At 41.5% G+C, this 24,230-nt stretch overlaps 1 protein-coding gene across 1 annotated transcript in view; it reads left to right on the top strand.

Moving 5' to 3' along the window:
- The first annotated feature begins 868 nt into the window (after positions 1–868).
- The window catches only part of SUCO (SUN domain containing ossification factor), a 37,691-nt gene continuing 14,329 nt past the window's right edge, over positions 869–24,230 (top strand). Inside the window, exons 1-11 of the mRNA XM_014874777.2 lie at positions 869–1,008; positions 11,485–11,593; positions 13,760–13,861; positions 15,105–15,250; positions 18,388–18,528; positions 18,703–18,853; positions 19,773–19,893; positions 20,126–20,250; positions 20,724–20,791; positions 21,410–21,517; positions 22,434–22,539. Coding sequence (XP_014730263.1) covers positions 944–1,008; positions 11,485–11,593; positions 13,760–13,861; positions 15,105–15,250; positions 18,388–18,528; positions 18,703–18,853; positions 19,773–19,893; positions 20,126–20,250; positions 20,724–20,791; positions 21,410–21,517; positions 22,434–22,539 — 1,242 coding nt within the window. The 5' untranslated portion in view covers positions 869–943. The remainder of the gene's footprint in view (positions 1,009–11,484; positions 11,594–13,759; positions 13,862–15,104; positions 15,251–18,387; positions 18,529–18,702; positions 18,854–19,772; positions 19,894–20,125; positions 20,251–20,723; positions 20,792–21,409; positions 21,518–22,433; positions 22,540–24,230) is intronic.

Genomic DNA, 24,230 nt, shown 5'->3' with positions numbered 1-24,230 from the left:
CAAGGAAGGTTTTGCTGCCTCAGTGTGAAGACCAACGCTGCAGATGGGCACGTTTGGGCCCGGTTATCCACAAAAAGGCCTCGTGTTTTGGTAACGACTGGTGTGTTCTACAGGTCTAGTCCTCTCTTCTGTCGCAGATGCTAGCTGGCCTGTATTCCGAGGGTCTCCCAGGAGCAGTCCTGCTCGGTCCCTGCTCCCACGATTGATATAAATGTGCGCTGACACACCTGGAGCACACGGCGTGAAGCCGAGCGCCGCTACCCCTCACGGACCCCTCAGGGCGCCCGCAAAATGGCGGCCGGAGACCCGCGCTTCAGCCCCGTGCGGCCCGGAACTACAACTCCCGGCAGCCCCCGCGCGGCTTTCCCTCTGCGGGCCTCAGCGCTCGGCAGCCTGCAGAGTAGCCTGATCAAAATAATAAAAAAATAATTAACAGATGTCACGTGGGAGCGCCGGTGCTTGAAATGTCCCTGGAAACAGAGGCAGCGGCGCTCGTCAGGCGCCTCGCGGCCGGTGGTTTGGCCGCCAGCCGTCGTTTATCACTATGGCGATTTCCCTTTAACGGCTTGTTTGCCGCAGCCACCTCACAGAGCGGGGCCCTTGTAGGGGCGGGGAGAGACGCGCCCGCTGACCAATCGGCGTGGCCGGAAGGCGGGGCCATCCAGCTGAGCGCTCCGGCCATTGGCTGGCGGCGCGGAGCGGGTGACGCGCATCCTTCCAGCTCAGCGCGTGAGGCGGTGAAAGGGGCGGGGCGCGGGGCCCGGCCCGGCGGGCAGTAACGGCCGCGCGCGCGCGGGGAGGGGCCGTGCGCACAACGGCCGATCCCCCTCAGCGCCTCCCGCCGCGCGTCCCGGCGCCGCCGCCGCCTCTGCCGCCGCCGCTGCCCTGCCCGGTGGAGGATGCGCCGCCTCGCCCCGGCCGCGCCAGCCAGACGGGGGAGACGATGAGGGAGCCGCCCCGCCGGCCGCTGGCGCTGGGCTCCTGCCTCCTGCTCTGCGTCCTGCTCTGGTGAGTGCCGGCCTCTGAGCCCCGCCGTCCCGGGCAGCCCGGGCCGCGCTGGGCAGTCACAGAATCGGTGGGCTTGGAAGGGAGCTGTGGGGATGAGCCGGTCCAGCCCAGGCAGGGTCACCTGGGGCAGGTGACACAGGTGGGTTTTGAGCGCTCCCAGCGAGGGAAATCCCGCGGCCTGCCTGGGCAGGCTGGAAGGTAAAGGCGCTTCCTTTTGGGCATGGGTTCCCGTGCGGTGTCCCCCGGGAAAGGTGACAGCTTTCGGGAGCCGAATCCCACTGCCAGGAGTCAGGTGAGGGCTGAACCCACACACCGAGGCTCGAAGTTCCGTGTGTGTTATTGTCTCTCTCTGCTTTTACCGGAGGCATCCGTGCATTTCCAATTCCAGGCTGAGCTCTTACGCTATCCTCTGGAAAATGATGGTGCCTTATTCTTGAAACTCTTTTATCAGGTGTTAAGTTAAATCAAACGAACTCTCTTTTTTTCTTTGCATTGATTATGCCTTTGACAGTTTTTTTTATAGTGATTACCTCAATGCCGTACTTTGTTCCAGCATCTCCTGTTTACTTTCTATTCAAACTTCCTTTAAGAGATGACATTTACTAGAATACAAATATTAGTAGAATAGAGTTGTATTTCTGCATGATAAGTGCCAACCTTCTGAAACTTTGGCCCTCTTGGAACTGGGTGAGTCACTGTTTGAGAACTGATAGGCAGCTTGAACAGCAAACTGCAAATATTGCAAATGGAACAGCCACAGTCAGGTGTATTACTACAGTACAGTTCCTGTAGATTGTTCAGATAGTCTGCTTAGAAAAAGAAATCACCCTGAAGTTCTGCCTTGTCTCACAGCTGGGTGAAGAGTGGCAGCACAGGTATCCCTATTTACACAATCAATTGCAAATCTGGTGCTGGCGTTTGTGTTTGGACAGTCCTGAAGCAGCTTTGGTTTCTGTCATCACATTTTTGGGGTTTGGAGACAAAAATGAATCTAGAAACTGCTTGAAAACTCGGTTGCTGTGTGTACATTTAGCAGAATTTAAAACAAAAAAAAAACCTCCTGGCCGTGGGGGTTTGATCAGGTGAGCTGTGAGCCTCATGAACTGTCTCCAGACAGCTTTGCTTTTAATCCTTGGACAGTGAAGTTTGTTCTGGCAACAGGTTTTAGTTGTATAGCTGGGATTCTTGGAGGAAAAGAGTTTTTGTTTCTTGGTTACAGTGCCTTGAGGGCTGATAATTTGTTCCTGCCTTCAGGTAATTTGTTAGTGGAAGGAGTTTTTAGCTTAATGATCAATAGGTAGTCAGGTTAATTTTTTTTTCTGCTGTGTTCTTAGTCTGCTGTTTCACCAGGACTTGATTTTGTGAAAAAATCCAGTTGTTTTTTTTTTTTTCTTTTCAGGATAATTGCATATTGACAGGGGACTATCATGTTCAGCTGTCATGTTGGAATAATGTATTTGTTCTGTAAATCCCTGACAGCTTGTGCGTTCTTCTTTGGTGTGGTTAGGAGGAAAATAGAGCTGCTCTTTTTCTTACTCTTCAAAAGGGATTGCTCTTTCAAGCAGTATCTTAACTGATCTCAGAGTTTGCATTGGAGTTCCCCAAAGCTTGTAGAGTTTAAAAAAGAAAGGTTCATGTTGTATGTTCACTCTGCTTGTGGTTAGGAGCCAGTGGATTAATTTAAGTGTTGAGGGATGCAACTCCAGTTTCCTAGTCTGCTGTCCAAATAGGAATTCACTTTAGAGAGTTTGAAATCCTGTCTGCAGGATGGCACTGGGACCTGGTTTAATTTCAGTAGTCATGTCAGAGTTGTAATTAGTATTGAAGTCTGTTGCTTCATACATTGTTGGTGGACTACAGAAGTTGGTAAGTTGTGATTTATTTAACTTTTCACTATGAAAAAAATCAGCACCTTTCTTTCTTTGAAACTGAGCTTAAAATAATAATTCTTAAAATCTCTCATCATGCATTTCCAAGCTCACCTTAGAAAGTTGGTTCACTGGGAAAGTACTGATTCATAAAAATTAAATGGGGGGGAAATAATTGATTTGAACTGGAACATGTCATCTTGTTCATTAAAAATGTGGCTGTGTTTTAGGAGATAGAAAAATGCAGAAGCTTGAGCAGGGCTTCGTTAGCCAGTGCCTTTTCAGTAAAGAGGATGTGATGCTCTTTGAGTCAGTTATCAGTACCTGAGGCTTTCTGAAGTTGGACCAAGCACAGCTCTGACAGACCCGAGCCAACAAGATTATTCCAAGTTTCAAAAGAGCAGGATGGCTTTAGGGAAATACTTCTGATGGAAGTATGGCTCAGGAATGTAGTGCTCCAAAAATAATGGGCATCTGTGCAGTTTGGGGTTCCACTGTGTGTGACAAATGACTGCTGTTGTCCTGAATTCAGAGATCTTAATGCTCCAGTTAATCCCTTTGTGTGATGATCAGAACATAAAAAAATACATTTAAAACTTGCAGTGCTTTGTGGTTTGCCAATATCCAGAGCTGAGTAAGTGGAGTAGGCTTAGAAGCTTGTAGGATACCAGGACTATCTGAAGTGAGACCAGCTGTGACAGCTGTTTGAAGAGTAACCTGTATAAATTATTCTGACATCAGCCTTTGCCTGCCATGAGCTGCACTTGCAGAGTGTTAATTGGGAGTTTAATAAAGAAATCATGCATCCAGTAATTTGTCTTTCTATCTCAGAAAGTTCATTGCCATATCCTGACCTACTTAGCTTTTATTAACTCTGCTGCTTGAGTTTACAGCTGTGAGTAAGTGGAGGATGGGGGTCAGTGCATGTACACTTCAGGATCCTTCATCTGTAATTCTGTGAGTATCCTGCATCAGGAAATGCCTCGTGGCAAAGTGATTTAGCAGCAAAATGTGCTGGTTTTGGTGGCAAAACCCCTGGCCTAGGAGCTCTGACCGAAATCCACCCTGAGAGTGTGCACTGAAAATGGTAAAGGTCACGTTGGGTCAGTGGCACAGGCAGGAGTGAAGCCTGGGTTACCAAGTACAGTGGGAAGGGATGCTGGTTTTTGTTCACACCTGTTAAGGTGTAGATTCACATGGATTTTAATGAGAGAAGGTATTTCTAGCTTTGGTTTGCATTTTCAGTCCTGTCTGGCGTTGCAGGCTGTAACACACGAGGAGCTGTGAAAAGCCCAGAGCTGGAGCAGCACTGTGATACCACCATGGTTCATTGTGTGCTGCTGCTGCTGCACAGGTGAGAGCTCTGCAAATCCCATTAGAGATCACACCAGTGGAGCACTTGCTGATGGAACATTTATTTGCCTCGTTATTGACTTGTGGCTCAGACCTAGATCTCTGTTAACAGCAGAAAGGTGTGAGAGGTTTGTGTTCTGCTGTGCCTCGTTAATGTGCCTCTTACCACTGAAATCCTCTTTTCAGCACAGTGCCCTCATGGTCTGGATAGGACTACCAGAGTAACTTGCCTATAGTGAGTCTCACAATTTTATCTGTTGATTTTCCTCTTTGTGCTTAAATCTCTTCAGAAGGCTGATACTAAAATAAACACTACTTGTACATTTTATAGCAGGAAGAAATGAAATTATCTGAGCACTGATATAATCAGAGCTGTTGTTCCAGGCATCTGATTTCAGAATGGAAAGTATGTTCCTAGGTATGGGAGTATCTCGTTTGGAAGTGTCTTCACTCTGTGGTTAAGGTTGGGACAAAAGCTGCACTGGAACTCTTGGACTCTTAAAAATGAAAATCGAATCTGCCCAGCTTACAGCCTGCTCAAGCCTGCAAGCAAAACAAGTGCTTGGCTCAATCAATTATTGAATATTTTACCTTCTAAAATCGTTTGAAAATCAGTGAGCTGCTTTCATGCAGTATCTTCTAGAAGATTTGTCCCAAAAACTTCAAGTTTAGTTTGTTTGTTATGCAAATGGTGTACTGAAGTGGCCTCTACCCCATCACGAGGTTGCTGTGTTGGTGTAGAAGACCTTGCCTTTTGCAGTGAAATGTGTCTCCCTTGAGCACTTCATCTGAATTCTTTCTGAAATGTCTTTCTCTAACCTGCTATTAGTTCTTTTTCACTTTGATGTTCTTACTGTGAGTCTTGTACAGAGTAGTTTTTGTCTTTAGCTTTCATTATTAATCGAGCTTTTGGGAAGTTCTTTTGGGAAGCCTCTTTCAAGGGGAGGACGTGCAGTGTCTTTCAGAGTTCACCGTGGAGGTGCTGCAGCCCTCTGCCTGGAGAGGTGTGCCAAGAGCAGGTTAACCTAGATCTGTAAATGTAAAAACTTTCTTGTAAATCTTGGTTCAAATCCTGAGCTGGTATAACAGACTCATCCCAAAGTCTGCGTGAGTGAAAATGTTGATGTGGATGATCAGCTGGATTGGAATATTAGTAAAAGGTTCCAACAGTTCAAAAATGAGCTCGGGTGCACAAAAGAATGGCAATGACTTGGCTTGGCTGGGTTTTGAAAAGGCAGTCAAGAGAAAGCTGAAATCTCTAAGAGATAGGAAGCCTATTAAAAATCCATGAGACATGTCTGGGAGTCAGGTGATAGTAGCTTTACAATGATCTGGGCTGAAATTCACCTTGCTAAACTTGCATACCATTCCCCTCCTTGGCACTGTGCTGAGCTGTGTTGCTCTGAGGGTGGGTTTTTAGCATGAGGAGTTGCTGCAGAGCAGCTGCTGCTTCTGCACAGCTCTGGCTGTGCCTGTGTGGACAAGCTTGTGAGTTTAAGCGATGAGGGAAGTCCTGATGTTACTACAGACTCCAGAAGCCTTTAGGTTTACTCACAGTTCTGGCTGTTCTGTTTTCCTGTAGTCTTTGTGGCTGGTATCAGTTTTGTGGAGGTTTTTTTCTGGAGTGGGTGTTCTTCCCCAAACTCTTGCATCAGAGAAAATAACTAGAGTTTGAGAATGCAGGGAGACTCTCATGAGCTGCAATCTTCCTTCACTATTGCAGAAGTCTGTTTCCAAGGAACACCAGGAACTGCCTGTTCTTTGGGTGCTTCCAGTGTGACTTCTGCCCTGCTTTAAGTGCTTGAAGTAGGGCACCTGGATAGTCATTTGGAGAAAGAAGAGCTTTGTGTTTGTTTGTGTTACACTGGAACCGGCATTTAATGTCACAGAGTCCTATGAAGGTGCTGTTAACCTCAGCAGCCTTTTCCAGGCTGGAAAAGAATGGGAGTAACCCTGGGAGCACTGCAAGCCAGGAATGAAGTTGGTTTGTGTTGTTTAACTTGGGACAGCAGTGGACAGTCATGAGCAAATAGTGTATTCTCCCTGGGTTTGGTATCTGAGCATACCTTGGCTCAGAGCTGACTTTGTTCCCCTCCCTCAGGACTTACTGGAATGTCTCCACAATCTCCAGATCAGAGCAGAGGGTGCAGATTGCTGTGTGGCTGAAGGAGGGATGCAGTAAATCAGTTCAATCTCATCAATTATCTGGTGCTCCTGGAACCTCCTTTTGCAAGCTTTGCATGCCGATGGTATTTAAAATGCTGAAAGCCCTGTTTTAAACCAATCTCATTGTATGCAGCAATGAAATTCAGTATTGTCAGAAGTATCTTTGTGTTTGGCTCCTCTGAATGAGTGAAATAACTGTTTGGAGAGCACATTCTTTGCAAAGTGTGGGCAAGCTATTAAAAACATAATTAAACATACCACAGATTGGTAAAGGATTTGCAAAAAAAGCTCCAATTTCAGATATTTTAGGTTTGGTTTTTTTAAGCATGTGAATTGTGTTAGTGGTAGGAAGTGAGGTGATACCAGTGGCTTGCTTAGTCTAGATCTGTAGTTTTAGTTTTCAGCATTTTTCTCCTTTAAAGATCCATCATAACTTTCAAAATTATCTTAGTAACACATGCTGCTCCTCTGTGGTAATAAATGGCTTCCAAATAATTGGTGTTTTTTGCTTTGCCTTGTTTTGGTTTTGTTTTTTTTGTTTTTTGTTTTTTACTTGTATTGAAGAAGATTAATGGTTCTTTGCATTTATCAAGATGTATTTCCATTTCACACTCAGAAATGAATGTTGTGTCTAGGGAGGTTGTGCTGCAGCAGTTCAGTGTCTTGCAAGTAGTGGCTTTCCTCCTGTGACTGGTTGAAATAATGTCCTGCTCTTCATTTTCTGTGACATTTACTTTGTTCTGCAGGCCCTTTTAAATGAAGTCCCCCTGGCTGGACTGGGAGGGAAGGATTGATTCCATGAATTGCTGGGGACAGAGGGAGGATTCTCTGCCTTTGCTGTTTTTCCTGTGTTGCCAGTGGCTGCTGCTGACTGGAGAGTTTGGTTGTGGATCTGCTGAGCTCCTCATTCCTGCAGAGCCTTTTTTTTTTATTTGTCAATCAGCTGGTGAAAGCAGTCACAGACCTGTAGGACTTGTTCACAGCAAAAAGTATTTTGCTGCCTTCCTTGCCCTTTCTCACAGATTTTTGTTTTAAGCTCATTAATCTAAAATCAATTAATCTGCAATGAAGGTGATGTTCATCAAACAGGTGCCTCTTCCCCAGTCACAGGCCTGCTCTGCTGCCTCTGTCCTGGCCCTAAACCCTCCTCTTGCACAGGCCAATCTGAAGTGATCTGGGAATGTTTTGAGTAGGGAATTGTCACGTGGCAGGGACAGTGACATCTTCATTCTCCCTCTTAGCACATCCGCACCTGTTGGTAACAAAACCCTCTGAGATGTGTGAGTGATCACCCTGGAGGGAGACTGTTCCCTGGGCTTGGAATCGTGCACTGGTGATAAATTCTTTCTGTTTTCCCTTTGCTTCAAGTTCCTCTGTCTTGCAGGTGTGAAATGTAAACTGTTCTGACCTGCTTTGCTTTCCAGTGTCCAGAAATAGGTCTTGTTTTGGGAGAATTTATGAAATCAATCGTTTTGAGGACAGATGGGTTTGAACTGAAGCTATGTGCCAGTGTTGTGTGAAGTCTTTGGAAAGGAAAGCCTAAACTGTTTCTCTCTGATCATGTTGTATAAAATCTCCTCTTACATTTGTATTTTGAAATTTTTTTTAGCTGTAAGTTGTATGATTAATTTTTCTTACCAGTTGCATTTTCTCCTTGATTTTTATGCCTGTCAGACCAGTTATCCATAGCTTTCCTATCTGTTATTTTTCTGCAGCCTTCTTTACAATTACTTGAGGAGTTTCAGCCAACTCAGAAGTGGATGGTCTTTCACGTGAAACCTACACTGCAATTTCAAAACCACCTGCACTTTTGAATTTCAATGCGTTCCTTTTCAGAAGCAGAACGTTCATCAGCAGACCACGGCCAATTTGTGTAGCAATGAGTGTAGTGGACCATGCAGATAGGGCTGAGCAGCATTTCTGCTTCAGTGGGCAGCCACAGTATGAGCCTGCCCTGAGAAAAGCAAAGATTCCCCCACCCACCCTTGCTGCTTTGTCTGAGCTTGTAGCCTTTGCACATTAAGCTGGAAAGTTCGTGGTGTATTAGAGAAAATGGCTTTTAAACTGCATTAATGATAGGACAAAGAGTCATGCTTAAGTTGCTTTGTTCTTGATGAGATTTAATAGCAGGTGGTGTTTTGAGTCATGCTTACAAAAATGGAGCTGTTGGAAACTTCTGTATCCACGTAAGTCACTGTGGGCTATGTGTTTGGAACAATCTCTTCGTTTAAAGATCTACCTCGTACCTGAGACTGTGTCTCTAGTGACTGATCTCATTTGGGCATTGTCTGCTCAGTTCTGAGTCAGCATTAACATCCCACTCCACTTCCTTGGTCGCAAGAAAGGAAAAGATAGATTAGTGTGTGCAGAAACTGCTGTACTTCCACTGGGTCTACACTGCAAGTCAATTAAACTCAAGGGGAGTTTTGCTCTCTGTAAATTAACACTTGGATTCTCATCTTTGGTTTTTTTATTTTTTTATGGTTAACAGAGGTGCTGTGCCATTTGACCATTAATTTTTCTGATGGGCTCTATCCTTTCAGCTAAAGAAGCCTGTTGAATTAATATGCAAAATGTTCAAAGTCAGAAGAAAAAAACCTTCTGCTGGTGGTCTTGATCAGGTTATTAAGTTGACTTGTCCCACACTGGCTGGTCTCACGTGGGTTTGTGCTCTGTCAGAGTTTGCTGGCAGCAGCTGAGTGATACATCCTGTGAGCTGCATGCCCTGCTGCAGTAGGGATCAGCTTTTCCTGTGGGTGCATGCACACACACAGAATGAGTTCTCAGTCCCCTCCCTAGCTTGGAGGGCTTTTGGGAGGCTTGAGGCATCATGTTAAAGTTGGGGAGTAGACTACGAAGAATTTTGGGAAATAAATAAATAAGACATTGGACACAGATCATGTCAGAGTAGCTTAAATCTGAGCTGCCAAACTGCATTCCTCTAAAAGCTGTGTGACCTGATAAAGCCTGGTTTCTTGCATGAAATTTCTCAGTAGATTAAGGTAAGAAATATATGTGTGCCCTCTGTGCCTTTTGTGCTAAAGCAGTTACTTGTGAGGATAGACCTTGTGTTTTAAAATGCTGATTCACAGCGTTGAAATGTTTCCTTTTCTGCACCCAAGGAGTTCCTGCTGTTCTGTGCAGCTCACCCGAGGTGCCCCCCAGAGTGGAAGCAGAATAAGAAACAAATGTGTGTGCCTGTGTAATGAAGGGGTGGGATGATGCTCTGTAATATTTGATGGTTCTGGTGTATTTTTATGAAGAACCAGGGAGTCCTTATATCTCTAAGGAGAGACCAGAGGTACTGGAATTAAGATCATGAGAATTTCACCACGAAATGATTGAAACCCCTTTTCAGAAATAGAAATGACTCGAAGTATTTGTATAACTTAATTTTTCCAAGTGAGAGTTTAGTACTAAGGTCATAGAAGTCTGGTAACATTTAATTCATGCTCTGGAAGGAGCATCTTGTGCATAGGGTAGGGCAGAGGTTTGATGGAAAACTCAATACAAGAACTACATGATGAGATGGGAATTTAAGATGTGTGAGAAGCTTATCCCTAATTCTCAGTTGAGATGTGAGACTTTGAACCTGCTACAATATGTGGTTATTACTATTTTTATAGCTTACATTTAGTTCTTTATTTCCCAGTAATACCTACAGCTGCTTCTGCCTGACTTGAAGGCTTTCATTTAGTACAGAGGAAAGGTGCTACCTCAAAGAGAAGAGAAATTACTGAGGTGCTTTGGGGCTGAGACAGAGATGGAACACCTTATTTGCTCATCTCTATAATAATATTTCAGATCCCACAAGGTCCTTGTGCACTGTCTCTTCTGTGGAGAGAGCCACAGAATATATATACACACATATATATTATTTTCATACTCATATATACATTATAATTTTAATACTTGTCTGTGGTCTGTTGTTTCATGGGTTCCTTCTTAGTGGAGGAGTCTACACTGCATAGACTTCCCAATAAAGGAGATATTCAAGTTGTGAAGAAAACTGGTAATTCAAATGCCAAGCAGTAGTGATCCTAGTTGTGTAAGTGAATAATGACCTTCTAATAATCTTACTGTTATGAGTGTTAAGGCTGTTTTATTTTCCAAAACTATTGTCAGAAGGTTGCTGCATCCAGGTTTGTCTGTGCTGTAGACCCATCTCTGCTCTGAGGGGAAGGTGCCTCTTCTTTTCAGGGTGCAGGGTGATGTTTGTGTGTTCACAGAAGCTCATTCTGATCACTTGATTGTTATGTAAACAGTATTTCTCGAATGGAAAATGTGTTTAAAGTGGTGGGTAACTGGTGTTCCAGCATTGTTGAAGACTCCATAAAAGCTCAGTTTGCTTCGTGTTCTGCTGGACTTGGTTGAAATGTGCATGAAAACCTTGGGGTCTCCAAGGCTGCTGCTTCACTGTGCAGGTGCTCCCTAGGATGTGAAGGGCCCATGTATGATCAGAGAGAAAAGATGCTGTTCTACTGCAGGTGTTTGTAGAGGCAGTGGATGCTTTTCTGCAGAAATAAATCCATTTCTACTGGCAACTAAAGCTGTTGGAAAAAAGTACAAAACAAATCTCATGGGAGGTTTGGCATGAGGCTTTTTTTAGTGTACTTATTTTCCCTAATTTTCTTAAATGTGCTTGGTGATGTTGACAATACAAAACAGTCTCAGGTAGGCTCTGTACAGGGGATTAAGGAGATTTCACTTTTTAGTCTGTGACTTAAGTTTTTGCTTAGTAATAATGATTGCTAAAAATAACCCATTGCTTTGTGACAAAGGATGTTGATTCATATTGTTCCTAACTTGCAGTAACTTAGCTAATTTGTGTCAGTTTTGACTTTGTGATGTGGTGGCACTTCAGGATCTGGTTTGGTGATATTTTTTCTTTTGGAAATAGTAAATTTTTGGTGTTTTGTTGCTGACTTCTTCCGGTGAATCCTCAAAAGGATTTTATGAATGAGTTTCCATGAACTGTACATGTGTTTTTTTAGATGCCTCAAGAGAACAGCTGAAGAAGATCGAGGGAGACTCTGAGAGAATTCTAAAGTTTCATTTTAAATAAAGCTTTTTGACTTTTCTTTTACAGGCTTCCTGTTTGGCATGTCTTTTGTAAAGACAGTCTCTCATCAGCAGTGCAGTATGCTTCAGGTGATGCTTGTGCCCTGGCCAGTGAGGATGAAAATGTCCAGGAAAAGGTATGCTGGATACATCCTGTTAATTACTCTGTCTGACTAAATGTTAAATTCTAAAATAAGGTTCTTCTTGGCCAGAATGTTTAATATACTCAGTTGTTCTTTGAGCTGTGGTGTCTTCCCAAATTTTTATTTTCCTTTCATTCATTTGTTGCAGTTATGCAACAATTCGGGTGGGTAGTTTGGGGCAAGAGAAGGATTAAATAGCAAAGCTACTGGTGGCTGTTTATTTTAATTTGGGGGCCAGGTGTTAGGAGTGGGCATCGGGGAAGTGTAGAGCCACAATAGGAGGTGATGGACTGGGTAAGTCAAGGCCCCATTATGCCATCTGCATTGTGTTAAAAACAGTGTTCAGATGATTGTTATCCTAATAGAAGATTTAAAATTAATTGGTTAAGTCACGTTTATCACTTGTATTCCTTCTGTTCAATAAAAATTAAGAAGGCTCAAATGTGTTTCTGAAAGGTACAATAAATAAGCTGTGGTCCCTTTCATTTTTACTTTACTCAGCATTTCAGGTTAATTGAGTGTAATTGTCCCACCCTGATTAACTCATGACAAGTTTCTGCATCTTGCATTGCACAGTGAATTCCCAGGCTGTTGAGTCAGAAAGTCATGGTAATTTCATTTCTTTATTTACCCAGCTACAGAATCAGTCCTACTCTAAACATGATGTGTTGGTTTTCCTATTTCCTCCAGCAATCTGTAGTAGTGTTAATCACGATCCTCATTCCAAAAAAGCTTTTATATGCCACAATAAACTTGGAAAATGTGTGTAGGGCATTCTAGCTGACTCCAGTGGAGAGCTGCCTGACCATAAAAAATCCCTTTAAATATTGTAGGTTTCTTAAGCATTTCACCAAGTAGAGTAACTCTGGTTTTTGCCAGCTTGTGCAGCCAAAGAGCACTCAGTCCTATTCTTCTGGCTGCCTAAAAAAAAATTCTACTTGAATTTAGTGTCTGATGCAATAATACTGAAAAGTTGAAGTAAGCTTTGAGACTGGGAAGCCACTGGTGGATGATTTCCTACTCTACAACATTGTTCCTTTCATTCTGTTAATGTGGCTGCATTGTTAAGCAGATTTCTGAGCTTAAACCCACAGATGTGAAAACTAATGTTAGACTGTTGTTTCCTCTCATTAAAGAAAATCTCTTGGGTGGATGAGACATCTTAAGCAAATGTCTATTACTCCTAATTAGACTGCTGGAGCTGTCCTGCTCCAGAGGAGCAGCTCTGCAGCCCTTGATCAGTTGTCCCTTCCAGCCATTGATGCTGTTTCATCTTAGGGACTGGGATGTGAGCTAATAATATTTGGGGGAAAGTATTGCTCAGTTGTCTCCAAGGTTTGTCAGCTCAGATTTGTAGCTCCTGCTCTTCAGTGGATGCCTTAATTATCTCCAATTAATATCATACGGTGTTGTATAGCTCAGCTGCCCATTTTGGGTCTCAGCACTGGAACCTGCAGTATTTGGCCCTTAGAAAACAAAATGGGTGTAAATTTCTACCACATTTCTTGCTGTGTTTCAAAGTATTGCTCAAAAGCAGCTTGCATGTTTTGTAGTTACAACTTTTAAAAAATTTGAAAGGCAAGTGTAAATTCTTGCTAGTTTTAGTCTGGTGGGTTTAAAACTTTTTCCCCTCAAATGTTGATGCTTTTTATTTTGTGAATTTTTAGTTGTAGAAGAGAAGGTTGCTTTAAAAGGTCCTGGCAGATTTGTGTAATTACTGTAGTTCTGCTGATAAGACTGCTACAACTGACATGTGCCACGTGTTATTTTCTAAAGGTTGTCTGATGCAAGTCAGCTTAGAATTTTCTTCTCTTCTGGGCAGCAGAGAGATAGGGGTGGTTTTGTCAACATGGGAAGTCATAGCAGAATGAGGAACTTGCCTTAGCAAACAAACTGAATGGTTTAAGACAATGCTAAAATGAAGATTTAACTGAATTGCTTTAACTTGCTGTAGTCTTGTGCAGATGAGATTTTGCACACAGGTGGGCAGTGGTTCTGGAGATGAATGTAGCTCAGTTTCTTGCTGTTTTCCTGGTGGAAGAAGTGCTGTTATTGAGTAGTGGCTGCTCTGGCTGAGCATGGAACGCCTGTGCCTGCAGACTGACTGATTTTTATCTTTTTTTTTTTTACTTATTTATTGTTTTGCCTCCAACATCCCAGGGGGAAGAGGCTGCTCCCAGCCTGGAGCCTGAGCATGCAGACTCCAGTACACGGAGTTACTCCATGGAAGAGCTGCTCAATGACCTGACAAAATCTGACCAGGCAAGGCTTTGTTTCATTCTCTGTCCTCATACAGTCTGCAAATGCTTCTTGCATTTCAGTCTTTCATTTTGGTTATCTGAAGTTCATAGTAACCATCTCTCACATTTCACCTGTACACTGGGTTGCTGTCAGACTCGTGTTTCCAGTAAAAGAGAAAATGTGTGAGCTAACAGACCTTGCATTTCCCATCTGCATAAATAATGAGTAATTCAGTATTTGGAGGTACTGACTAAAAACTTTCCAAGATAAATTAAAATTGGATGTTGTAAGTATGGATGTCTGTTTATCAATAAAACATAAGTCTTTTCTCTGAGGTCTTTTTTGTAGATCAGACTTGATTATAGCAATCTGTTTTAGCTTTGATCCTTCATGGCTTCTATCACTTTCATTTCCTTTGTTAAAATGGGAAAAGGGTTGTACTTCAGCTCTATGCCATGGATGCTGTTAAGTCAGTGCTTGGTGTTAAATGTTACAAACCCACTGTTAAAGATCATTTATTTGATTGCATATTTTTGTTTTGTAGATTACAAGACCTCATACATAGAACTTATTCAGAATATTTATTTCATGTTTTGGGTGTTTAAATCTGTTAAACCTTCCTGACCCCTTCAGTGAGATGACTTGGAGTAATGTAGCTGTTGACAAGAGACTTTTGTACAATAATGTTTCCTTTTGCTGCAGGAGTTCATCTGACCTGTTTCACTGGTTATATGCTCTTTCAGATTTACAAAGCCTTATTTTGAGTGTGCTTATGAAAACTGAAGACCTAGAATAAATAAGACTCAAGACCACTAAATGCTCAAAAGTGATTTATCTCTTTGTTCACTTACAGCATGGAGTAGGCTTTAAATCATTTGGAGTGATGAAATTAAAAGCCTTCTCTAAAATTTTGTTTAGGATGAAAACAGCACATTTGATTGTGATGGAGCATGCAAATAGAACTGTTTCTCTTGGTTGCTGCCATATTCAAGCTGCTTTTCTCATGGCAGTCTCTATAGGAATTCATCATTGAGGAAGCTGTTGCACTGGCCTGCTCCAACTTTTTACATGATTATTGCAGACTACAGAAGAGTACTGCAGCTATCCCAGAGTAGCACAAAATACCACCTAGGTGTTAGAAGAAACAAAATTGATTTCTGACAGAAATCTGCACTGCTAGAACTCCATAGCAGATGTTATTGTGTGAATGCTTTTCTTACTCAGGTGTTGAAAAAATGTATATTCACCTGGAATGTTTTTACAGATAACAGAAGTGAGTGAAACAAGCCAGCCTGAAGTTGTGAGTCCACCTTCAGTAGATGTAAAGGAAGCTTCCTCCAGCATAGTCCCAAGCACTGAAAACACTTCCAGTTCACCTACCTCAGAGATTCCTCCAGTCTCACAGCCCAAGTAAGCTGCTGCAATTTTGTTGTTTCGGTCTCCCTTACTCTGCTCTTGTTAAAATGTTTAGTAGGGATAAGGTGGGATTGCTCCCCACAGTTGTTTTGCTGGTTTATGGTGTCAGTGCTCATGGAGTGTGTGGATAAACAGTTGTGTACTTGCATGAGGTGCAGTACTATTGCCATGATCAGTTTCTAAGCTGCTGCTCTGAAAAAAAAGCCAACGTGCTTAGATAATCTGTACTATAAAAGCCCTCAGGGCTTTACCATTAGGATTTCTGTCTTTCACAAATGTGCTTTCACATCTGTGTCAACAAGCATTGAGGCTGCTTCAGCAGTGGCCTCTGCTTTCAGTTCAGGAAGAACACTGCAGAGTTTTATCTGGACTTAAAAACACAGAGTCTCGAGTTCTGACAATAAGAGACTTTTGACAAAATAGCAAATTCTCATATTTGCAGTTTAGTTCTAGTGCTTAGTAGTGTATTGCAGAGCTGCCTCTGCTGCAGGCATCTTTCTGGAGTCCATGTACTTTTTGTTTCCTTTTGCTTGTGGGATGTTGTGCTATCCAATGTGAACTGTAGTATGGAAATTCATGTCTTCTTCAAAGGATTTTCACAAAGTCCTGTTGGGTTTTTGATGTGTGCTAATCCTGTCCTGACTGCTGATAAAGATGAAGTATTTTGTTAGATAAAAATTGAACACGTTGAAAATGAAATAGGCTTGTCTTTGGTGTTTTGGGGTTTTTTAGAGTTCAATTTTTCTGCTTTACCAAATTTCATTTCTTTACCATAGAAAAGGTATGGAAACTTTGTTTGCTGGCTGATCTTGCCTAGTCTGCCAGGGCTAACACTTAAACACATTTTGGTATTTCATCAGTGTCTTTAATTGGAAGCCTTCCAAAATTTGCAATTTTTATAAGGCAAGACTGGAATGTAGCTTCAGCCTGTTCTTTTTATAGCTTTTTTTTGACTGCTCCACTGATTTATTTATGTAATGTGTTGTAAGATCTACTTTTGTCAGGTCCTAGAAGGAGACAGGATGTTATTTTCTTTGAAACATTCAGCTTGGTGTCTGGTAATTGTTGGAAATTGTCTGGCTGCCATAGCTGGGGAATACTGGAGTGGTGAACTCTGAGGACTTGAACTGTGAAACAAATGAAAATAGAAACTTGGTTTGGAGCACCTGATGGATGAGTTCATGCTGGGCAGTGGTGTTGTGGCACCAGTGCCATTTACAGGAAGAAAGGGCAGAGCTGGTGTAGCAGAGAAGCATGTTGATGCATTATTTCCAACTGCACTTCAGCTCTCAGTAATGAACAGGTTAATATCCAAACCAGCTGTGGTCCAGCTCCATCCTTAAACAAGATCATTAAAAAGACACACTTGCATTTGTTATCTTCAGACATTTTTTTACATTTTGGCTGGTTTAGATGCTGATTCCTGACAGTGTAACAAAGTCCAGCTCTCTCAGGTGTTACTGGTCTAATATTTCAACAGAACCTCTTAGCTAAAATATTTTGACAGGAATTTTATCCCAAACAAGTTTCACTTTGTAGTGAATCCTTTTTTAGAGCAGCACTGAGTTTAACTTTTCTACCTAAGTCTAATCTGAGGAAAAATTATTGAAAAATAATCCAAGCTCTTTATGTCTGGAAGTAAGGAACCTGCTGTGCAAAGTGACCTTAATGTAATGCATTTTAAAAATTAAGGCAAATCAAGGTATCCAAAGGAGAGGGAACATTACAGCTTTTAGACTCATCTTCTGCCAAAATTGGTTACTTTGAGACCAGTCAGGTACACCCTGAGAGCAAGGAATTTTCAAGTTCCTTCTTGTGTCATATTTTATTCAGTTGATAATTATTCATCCTGTCACCTACCCACTGAAATGGAGAATGTGGAGCTTTTCAGTTTTGTGTAGTGGTCAGCTTTATTTAGTCAGTATAAAGATGCATGCAGAGCCAAACACTGCATCTCAGATGGAGGCATTTTGGGGCATACAGAGTAAACATTCCCTGTTCATAGCTAATAAATTCTTGTATTCATGTTTGTTAGATTCTGCTGCATAGCAAAAAGTCTTGGAATACCTAGGAGTTTTTTGTTTTATACCACAGGAAGTTTATCATGTCAAAGGTACTGAAATTGTCTCCCTGGGTTGGTTGCAGCTGCTTCTGTTGATAATTGTAGCAGTGAGAGAACCAAAAGATCCCCTTTTAAGTTGCTGACGTGCTGTTTGTGTTTTGGCAGCTCTGTCATGATACTGGATTAACCTAGTTTGCTGCTTCCATTAAAGAAAGCTTATGTGGAAATTTAGAAAGCAGAGTAAAGCTTTTCCTTAGATGTGTCTGTAGCCTGGATAGCATGAAAGGCATCCTTGTGCTGGAGAGGAGAGGACAGGCAGAAATTATCACTTGAGAGTTACTCTTTGTCCATTTTCTTCTCCCCACTCATTCCATCATTCCTGAAGAGCACATGGGAAGTTTTCTGTTTGGTTTGTGCCTCAGGATTTGTCTGAGCTGTGCTCAGCCTTCCTGGGACAGGAGCTGAAGCAGTGGGCAGATGAGCTGGTTTGGGCTGTTGGTACAGCTTGGATAATGGTCTGCTGGGTTACCTGATTCTTATTACACCAGCAAAAAAGAAGAAATAAATCAGTAGAAAGGAAGTCTGGCTGGTTCTGCTTTTCTCCCCTCTATTCTCTAATTTTAGCCAAGTTCTGTTCTGACTGCTGCCTCCTGACTTGGGAACATGAGGAGCTTTTAGTGAGGGAACTCTGTCTCGGGTTTGTTTCCTTTGTTGAAAGGGAAAAGAAAATTGCTGGCAGGCAGGTGACTAGGAAGATGCTGTTAGTTTGTAGTGATGCTGGGAAGAATTATCCATTGCAGTGTTTGGTAAGGTGTTAGATGAGAGTTGTGGCAGATGAGAAGCTTGTTTTGAGCTCCTTTTTGGGACAGACAGGAAAAGGAAATTCTGTTCTTTCATGGGTACAGCTGAGAATGCAATTCCACAAGTACTGCATGCTTCATTCTTCTTTTCTTAATCATTTCTGTGAGATGGTTGCTTTATTAAAACTTTCACATATCTTTGTAGTTGATTGTCAGGGTTCCTTGTATGATCAGAAGGCTAAAAAAGCATGTTGTTTGTTTCCCTTCAGTGCAATAGAGAATTCCCGTGCTGATATCCCTGTAGTCAGCTCTAGTGAAGCTGAGCAGTCAGAACCTGACTGTGATATTGGTGGGACACTTGAGGCTGACCCTCAGAGTGAGCCTTCCTCTTTTGTCAGTCCACCAGAGAGGTGAGTATCCAAGCAGGTTGTGTGTGACTCTGAATTCTTAAAAGGGAGTTGTTCTTTTCTGTGCTGGCTTTGCAACCAACATTTGCATGTGCTTGCTTATCTCCATACTTGTGTGTGTGCAATATTGCATGTGGCTGACCATGTTCTAGATCCTAATACTCTTTAAACTTTCAGCCTTGCAGGCCAACACATAGAGAACATATCATCTTCACATGGCAAGGGAAAGAAGACAAAATCTGAGTTTGAGTCCAAAGTTTCAGCAGCTGAAAAGGGGGCAGATGAGCAAAAATCTGCTCTTAATGCTTCAGAGAACTTAAAAAGGGAGGTAAGCAGTGCTGGTATCCCCTCAGTACACCCAGGAGTAATGCCCTCTGTTTGGTTATCACCACTGGTGAAACATGTGATGTGTTTTTATTCTGTCCCAGAAGTAGCACTTGGCCTTCTGTGCCTAACTGTGTGACTTTTTTCATGCTCTGGTTGTGAGGTACTCCCTAAAACTTGTGTTTTTTAAATAAGACTCTTTTTCAAATCAGAATGACCAAGGCCATGGCAATACCATTTTTTGCTGGTTTAGGATCATGTTTAAGCTGTCACTTGGCAGCTACCTTTAAAATGTTGTGTGCAGAATAACCTCCACTCTTGAAATGTCTACCAAAAACTTTCAGTCATCTGGTGGTGTGCTGAAAATGTTTGTACAAAGGAGAAGTGAAGACTGGAAATGGAATAATGTACAGTTTAGTTGGCAGGGTTCTTGCTTTGTCAGGCAAGTCCAAAACCTGAGATTTCCGAGATACTTAAAAATAGTTCCTTTAATGTTTAATCATTCTGCTGGTTTTGAGATGTTCAGAAATTCCAGAGAACCTCTGGAATTCTGTCATGACAAGCATTGATGTTTAAAGATTTTTGCTACAGGGAGACCTTTCTTCATTTGGAAGAGGAAAAGCAAAAATTGGGAAGAAAATGCAGGTGTTGGAGAAGAAGACTTACATTTTATTTAAAATGTATTAGCTTAGCCACAAAAATTGCCAGTATTTCAGTGAAATAATCTGTAATTGAAAGAAAAATCATCACATGTTTTTTCTGGCTCATAATCTTGCTTACACTGGCTCTAAGTTGTTAACATGGGTGCAAATGATGTCTGTGCCCTTGACTTGATCAGACCATGCTTTGTTTTTTGAAGTTCATCTTTGTTTTCGTTGTTGGTCCTGAAAAATATTCACAATTGGTGGTTCTTTCTTTTGCAGAAAGACTTTAAAAAGACAGGAGAAATTGACCCTACATCAGTAATAACTCCAAAGGACCCTGGAGACATTCCAACATTTGATGAATGGAAGAAGAAAGTCATGGAAGTGGAGAAAGAAAAGAGTAAGTTCAGGATTCATTAGTTTGGTGTAAATACAGACCACTGTCATCTCACACTAGAGCTGAATAGAGAGACTGTGTTCATTTGGAATGCAGCCTGGAGCTTGATTTTTCTGCTAGAACTACGTAATTAATAGCCTTCATTATAGAAAAGCAGTGAGCAGAAGCTCCCTGACAGTGCAAATACTGCTTGTTTGTGTGGTTTGTTATAGTAGCAATATTTTCTTGTCCCTAGGTCAGTCAATGCACCCTTCTGCTGTTGGTGGGCAGCATTCCACGAAAAAGGTCCAGAAAAACAGGAATAACTATGCCTCTGTAGAGTGTGGTGCCAAAATTTTGGCAGCGAATCCAGAGGCAAAGGTAAGCATTTATTAATTAAAAGTATGTGTTATTTTAGTGTACTGTTATGCAACAAGTAGCACAAAGTACACTTAAAACTGAACACTGGTTTGTGAAGTTTTTATTTTGTGTTTGGATTTATTGGGGTTTTGATTTATAAAAATAAGACATAAACAGTAATCAGCGCTTTTTTTAAGCGGGATTGTTATAGAACTTGATGTCTTTTAAAGTGAACTCAGAAAATGGGAGCAGAGTCTACTTCCTACAGAAACTGAACAGAGTTATATTAAAGAGCTCCCCACAGTAAATAATCCATCATTACCCTAAAGTATGGCATACTGTGTCCTGGATAATTACCTTGTTCAGAGTGTTGGGAAACTTGCTACTAGTCTACAAACCTGTTTTTAAATTATTGTTGGAAAGAGGGGGGAAAATCCTTGATGTTGTTGGTATCTACCATGCAATTTAAAATACTAATTTTTTTCTTTGTACAGAGCACTTCAGCTATTTTGATGGAAAACATGGATCTTTATATGCTCAATCCTTGCAGCACTAAAATCTGGTAGGTTCCTGAGGTTCACATTTGTGGCAGAAGTGGTGACAGTTTTCTGTTGCTGTGGGACTGCCTTGACCTTGGTGTGCTGCTCCTTGGAATGGGTGTGTGAGGAACTCTGGCAGAATTAGCACAATGTTTTATTATGTCTTCCACAGAAATCTAGCTCTGCTATTGAGAAGTAATATTAAGGTGATATTTTTATTTATCTTAATATGTGTAAGTTTTGCATAACTATCTTATGGCAGATAAAGCACTTGAGCATTCAAATCAAGACTCCTGGTTTCCTTCCCTGACTGTCAAATAACTGTAGTACAAGTGAACAGAATTTACCATACATTAATTGGTACTTCAGGTGTGATTTAAATTGTTTGGTGTTCTGAGTTTTTAGTTCTGTGACTCGATGCCTTTGAGTACAGGATGAATAAAGCTCTTGTAGCTGCAGGTGCTACCTGGAGTTATTAAAGTAGATGTTCAGAAAAACACCACCAGTGATTCTTAGGCACAGCATTTTTGTAGTTCCTCCTTACACCCAGTGAAGGATGTGATAATGAGGTGAAGGGCTGGAGATTGTAACTGCAGAAGGAAAAGTATTTTCTTAAAAAAAAATTACTTTTTGTCTTTAAGGTTTGTTGTTGAGCTCTGTGAACCAGTGCAAGTAAAGCAGTTTGACATTGCAAATCATGAATTATTCTCTTCCACTCCTAAAGACTTTCTGGTGTCAATTAGTGACAGGTATGTTACCTAAACTCATCCTTCTGAATTAAAAAATGAAATAATTATTCGATGCAAGGCTTTATGAAGCATGGTCTGTGTATGCTTGTTACTATGCAAAGTGTAATGTCATGTGAAGTCACATGGTTTTCTTTGTGCATATTGTCAGTTGCTAGCAGTTTTTTTCCTTTGCCACCTTAAAAATGAAAAGGAAAAATTTGCTGAGGAGCATAATTTATATAGTAGCTGGGTAGTGGATGGCAGATTATAAAATCCCTTAATAAAATACCACTGAGGTTGTGGGCTCTCCCCACCTTTGTAATTCAGACCATTTTTCACATGGTTTGAGCTGTCTTCAATGCTGAACTCTGCCCAAAACACCACCAATTCTTCGAAAAGAAAAAAGTGTAGTACACTATTGAGAAATTGGAAGGGGTGAGAGTGCTACAGGTTGGCCAGGTGGCTGCTTAGAGGGTGGCTTCACAAAGATTTAGGCAGTGCTGTGTCCCTATTGCTTTCTGGAATGAGCAGATAATTCTGGTCTGTGAGCAGACCTTCAAAGGGCATCAGAAAAACTCCTTTTCCTGGATGCCTAAGGCAGGTATGCTTAGAAGCTTTGAACACTTGTTCTGCTGTGCAGTTGTAGCTCTGCTTTGCTCAGTTTGCTCCTGCCTGTCAGGTGTTGTGTTCTTCACTGTTCTTCTGGGGAGTTTCAGTGATTGGATAAGTTTGGGGTTTTGTGCTTCAAGATCTTGCACGTTGCTGTTGTTGTGTGAAGCTCCTGCTGAGGTTTTGGGTTGGGAACATTGCTGCTACCTTGCAGCTGGAAAGAATAAAATGTATTTCTGCTCTGGAAAGGCATTAGGAGAAACTTAGGGAAATAGCTGGAAAGAGTGAGTTGCTGCATTTCATTACCTGACTGTTGTTTCCTTTCTAGGTATCCAACAAACAAATGGATTAAATTAGGTACTTTCCATGCCAGAGATGAGAGGAATGTCCAGAGCTTTCCTCTGGATGAACAGATGTATGCAAAATATGTTAAGGTAACTCAGTACTGCAAAAGCATCCATGCTCCTCAGGGAAGGAAGGGTTTCCTCTGTATAACAGCATCCCAAGAAATGTGTTATCAAAGCCTGCCTTACCATTAATTGCCCTTGGTTAATTAGTGGCCCCAGCTGGGTTGTCTGGGTACTAAATCCTTGTCACAGTTGTGACATTATTACCTTGCTCACTTGGGTAATTGAAGGATATTGGGAAGCCCCTTGGGTCCAAGTATATACTGAGCTGATGCCTGAATTAAGGAAAACCTAGACAAAGTTCTGTTCTGTTTGACTTAACCACCTTCCCCTGAATGTAAGATCAGAACAATCTCGACCTGGTTTGTTTGGCTGTACCTGCTTTACATATATATACATATATCTGTATCTATTTAGATATATATGTATATATACACACACTGCACACTCAGTCTCTGGAGCACAGATCAGAACATGTTATTTCTTGATTTTAGTACCATGTTGTGCTGTACACTTCAGTGAATCTGAAAGTGGAAGTGGTTGCATCTTGGTTTTCATTAACAGATTCCAAGTGCAGTTCTGCAGTTATTCAGTCATAATTCTTACTCAGGCAAATTATTTATGCTCACTGCTACTGCAGCATTGCCATGATACCTCCACCTTCAAAATAGTTTGCATTAAGCTGTCTTTATTCAGGAGACTCAAAGGGAATAAAACTCCATGAATAATTAATGTGGTACTTGAGTTTGGATTAAAGCTTCTGTGGAAATACTGAGTTGTAGTGAAGGCTTAAATAAAATACAAACCTTTTAGGTCCTCTTCAGTGAAGTGTTGTCTTCCAATTATGGTGTTGCCAAAAAAAAATATTAGTTTGTGCTCCTTAATTATGCTTTTTGCTTTTATGAAAAAGTAGCTATGAATGATAATTGTCTAACTTCTCTACCCAGAAATTCTGCATGAGTCACAGAGTAGAGATTTCATTTATTTTTAATGCTGTTTTCTGGCTGAATTAATGCCTTAAGGTAGCTGCCATTGTCACTGAAGTTGGAGAATTCGTGTAGATGCTGCAGCACCTTAATCCCTTGGTGGATGCAGTGCTCTGCCTTGTATATAATACAGCATGGTAAATTTTCCAAAGGTTTGTTCTCATTATGTTTTCACTTCACAGTGCAAAAAGTAAGCAAGTTCTAAATATGTCTGGTCTACAGAATGAATCCAGAATATTTTCAAAAGTTTTTTTGCAGTGGCTTATTGAACTTTATAAAAAACAATGGGATTTTTGCTGTTGTGGGATTATTTGTCTTGGTCTCACTGATAGTGTATACATAGTGGTTTAATAAATACTTGCAAATTACTTCAAATTAAATAACTACCAGTGTGTAATCAAGGTTGCAGTAGAAATGCACAGCTGTCTGAAGCTCCCAAGTTTGTCATCAGCTGCTCTATTTCTTACAGTTGTGCTTCTATAAATTGAAATACTTTATAGTGAGTTGAAGCAGCAGCAGTACATATAGAGTGCATGCTACATGGGTTTTTCCTTTTGAGTCACTTTCTGTAGTCTGTATCCTTTAAGGGGAAAAAATACATTAGGACATTTAACACACTCCAGTACTCTATCTGCAGTCATGCTGCCCTGAAAAATTGAATAACTTCAATGGCTTAATAAAACACTTGTTGCATGTTACCTTCAGTCTGCAAGGTACAAGGGCTAAATGGAA

The sequence above is a fragment of the Sturnus vulgaris genome, chromosome 9, assembly GCF_052056855.1.
Source record: "Sturnus vulgaris isolate bStuVul1 chromosome 9, bStuVul1.hap1, whole genome shotgun sequence".
NCBI lineage: Eukaryota > Metazoa > Chordata > Aves > Passeriformes > Sturnidae > Sturnus > Sturnus vulgaris.
This window is presented reverse-complemented; position numbering and strand designations above follow the sequence as displayed.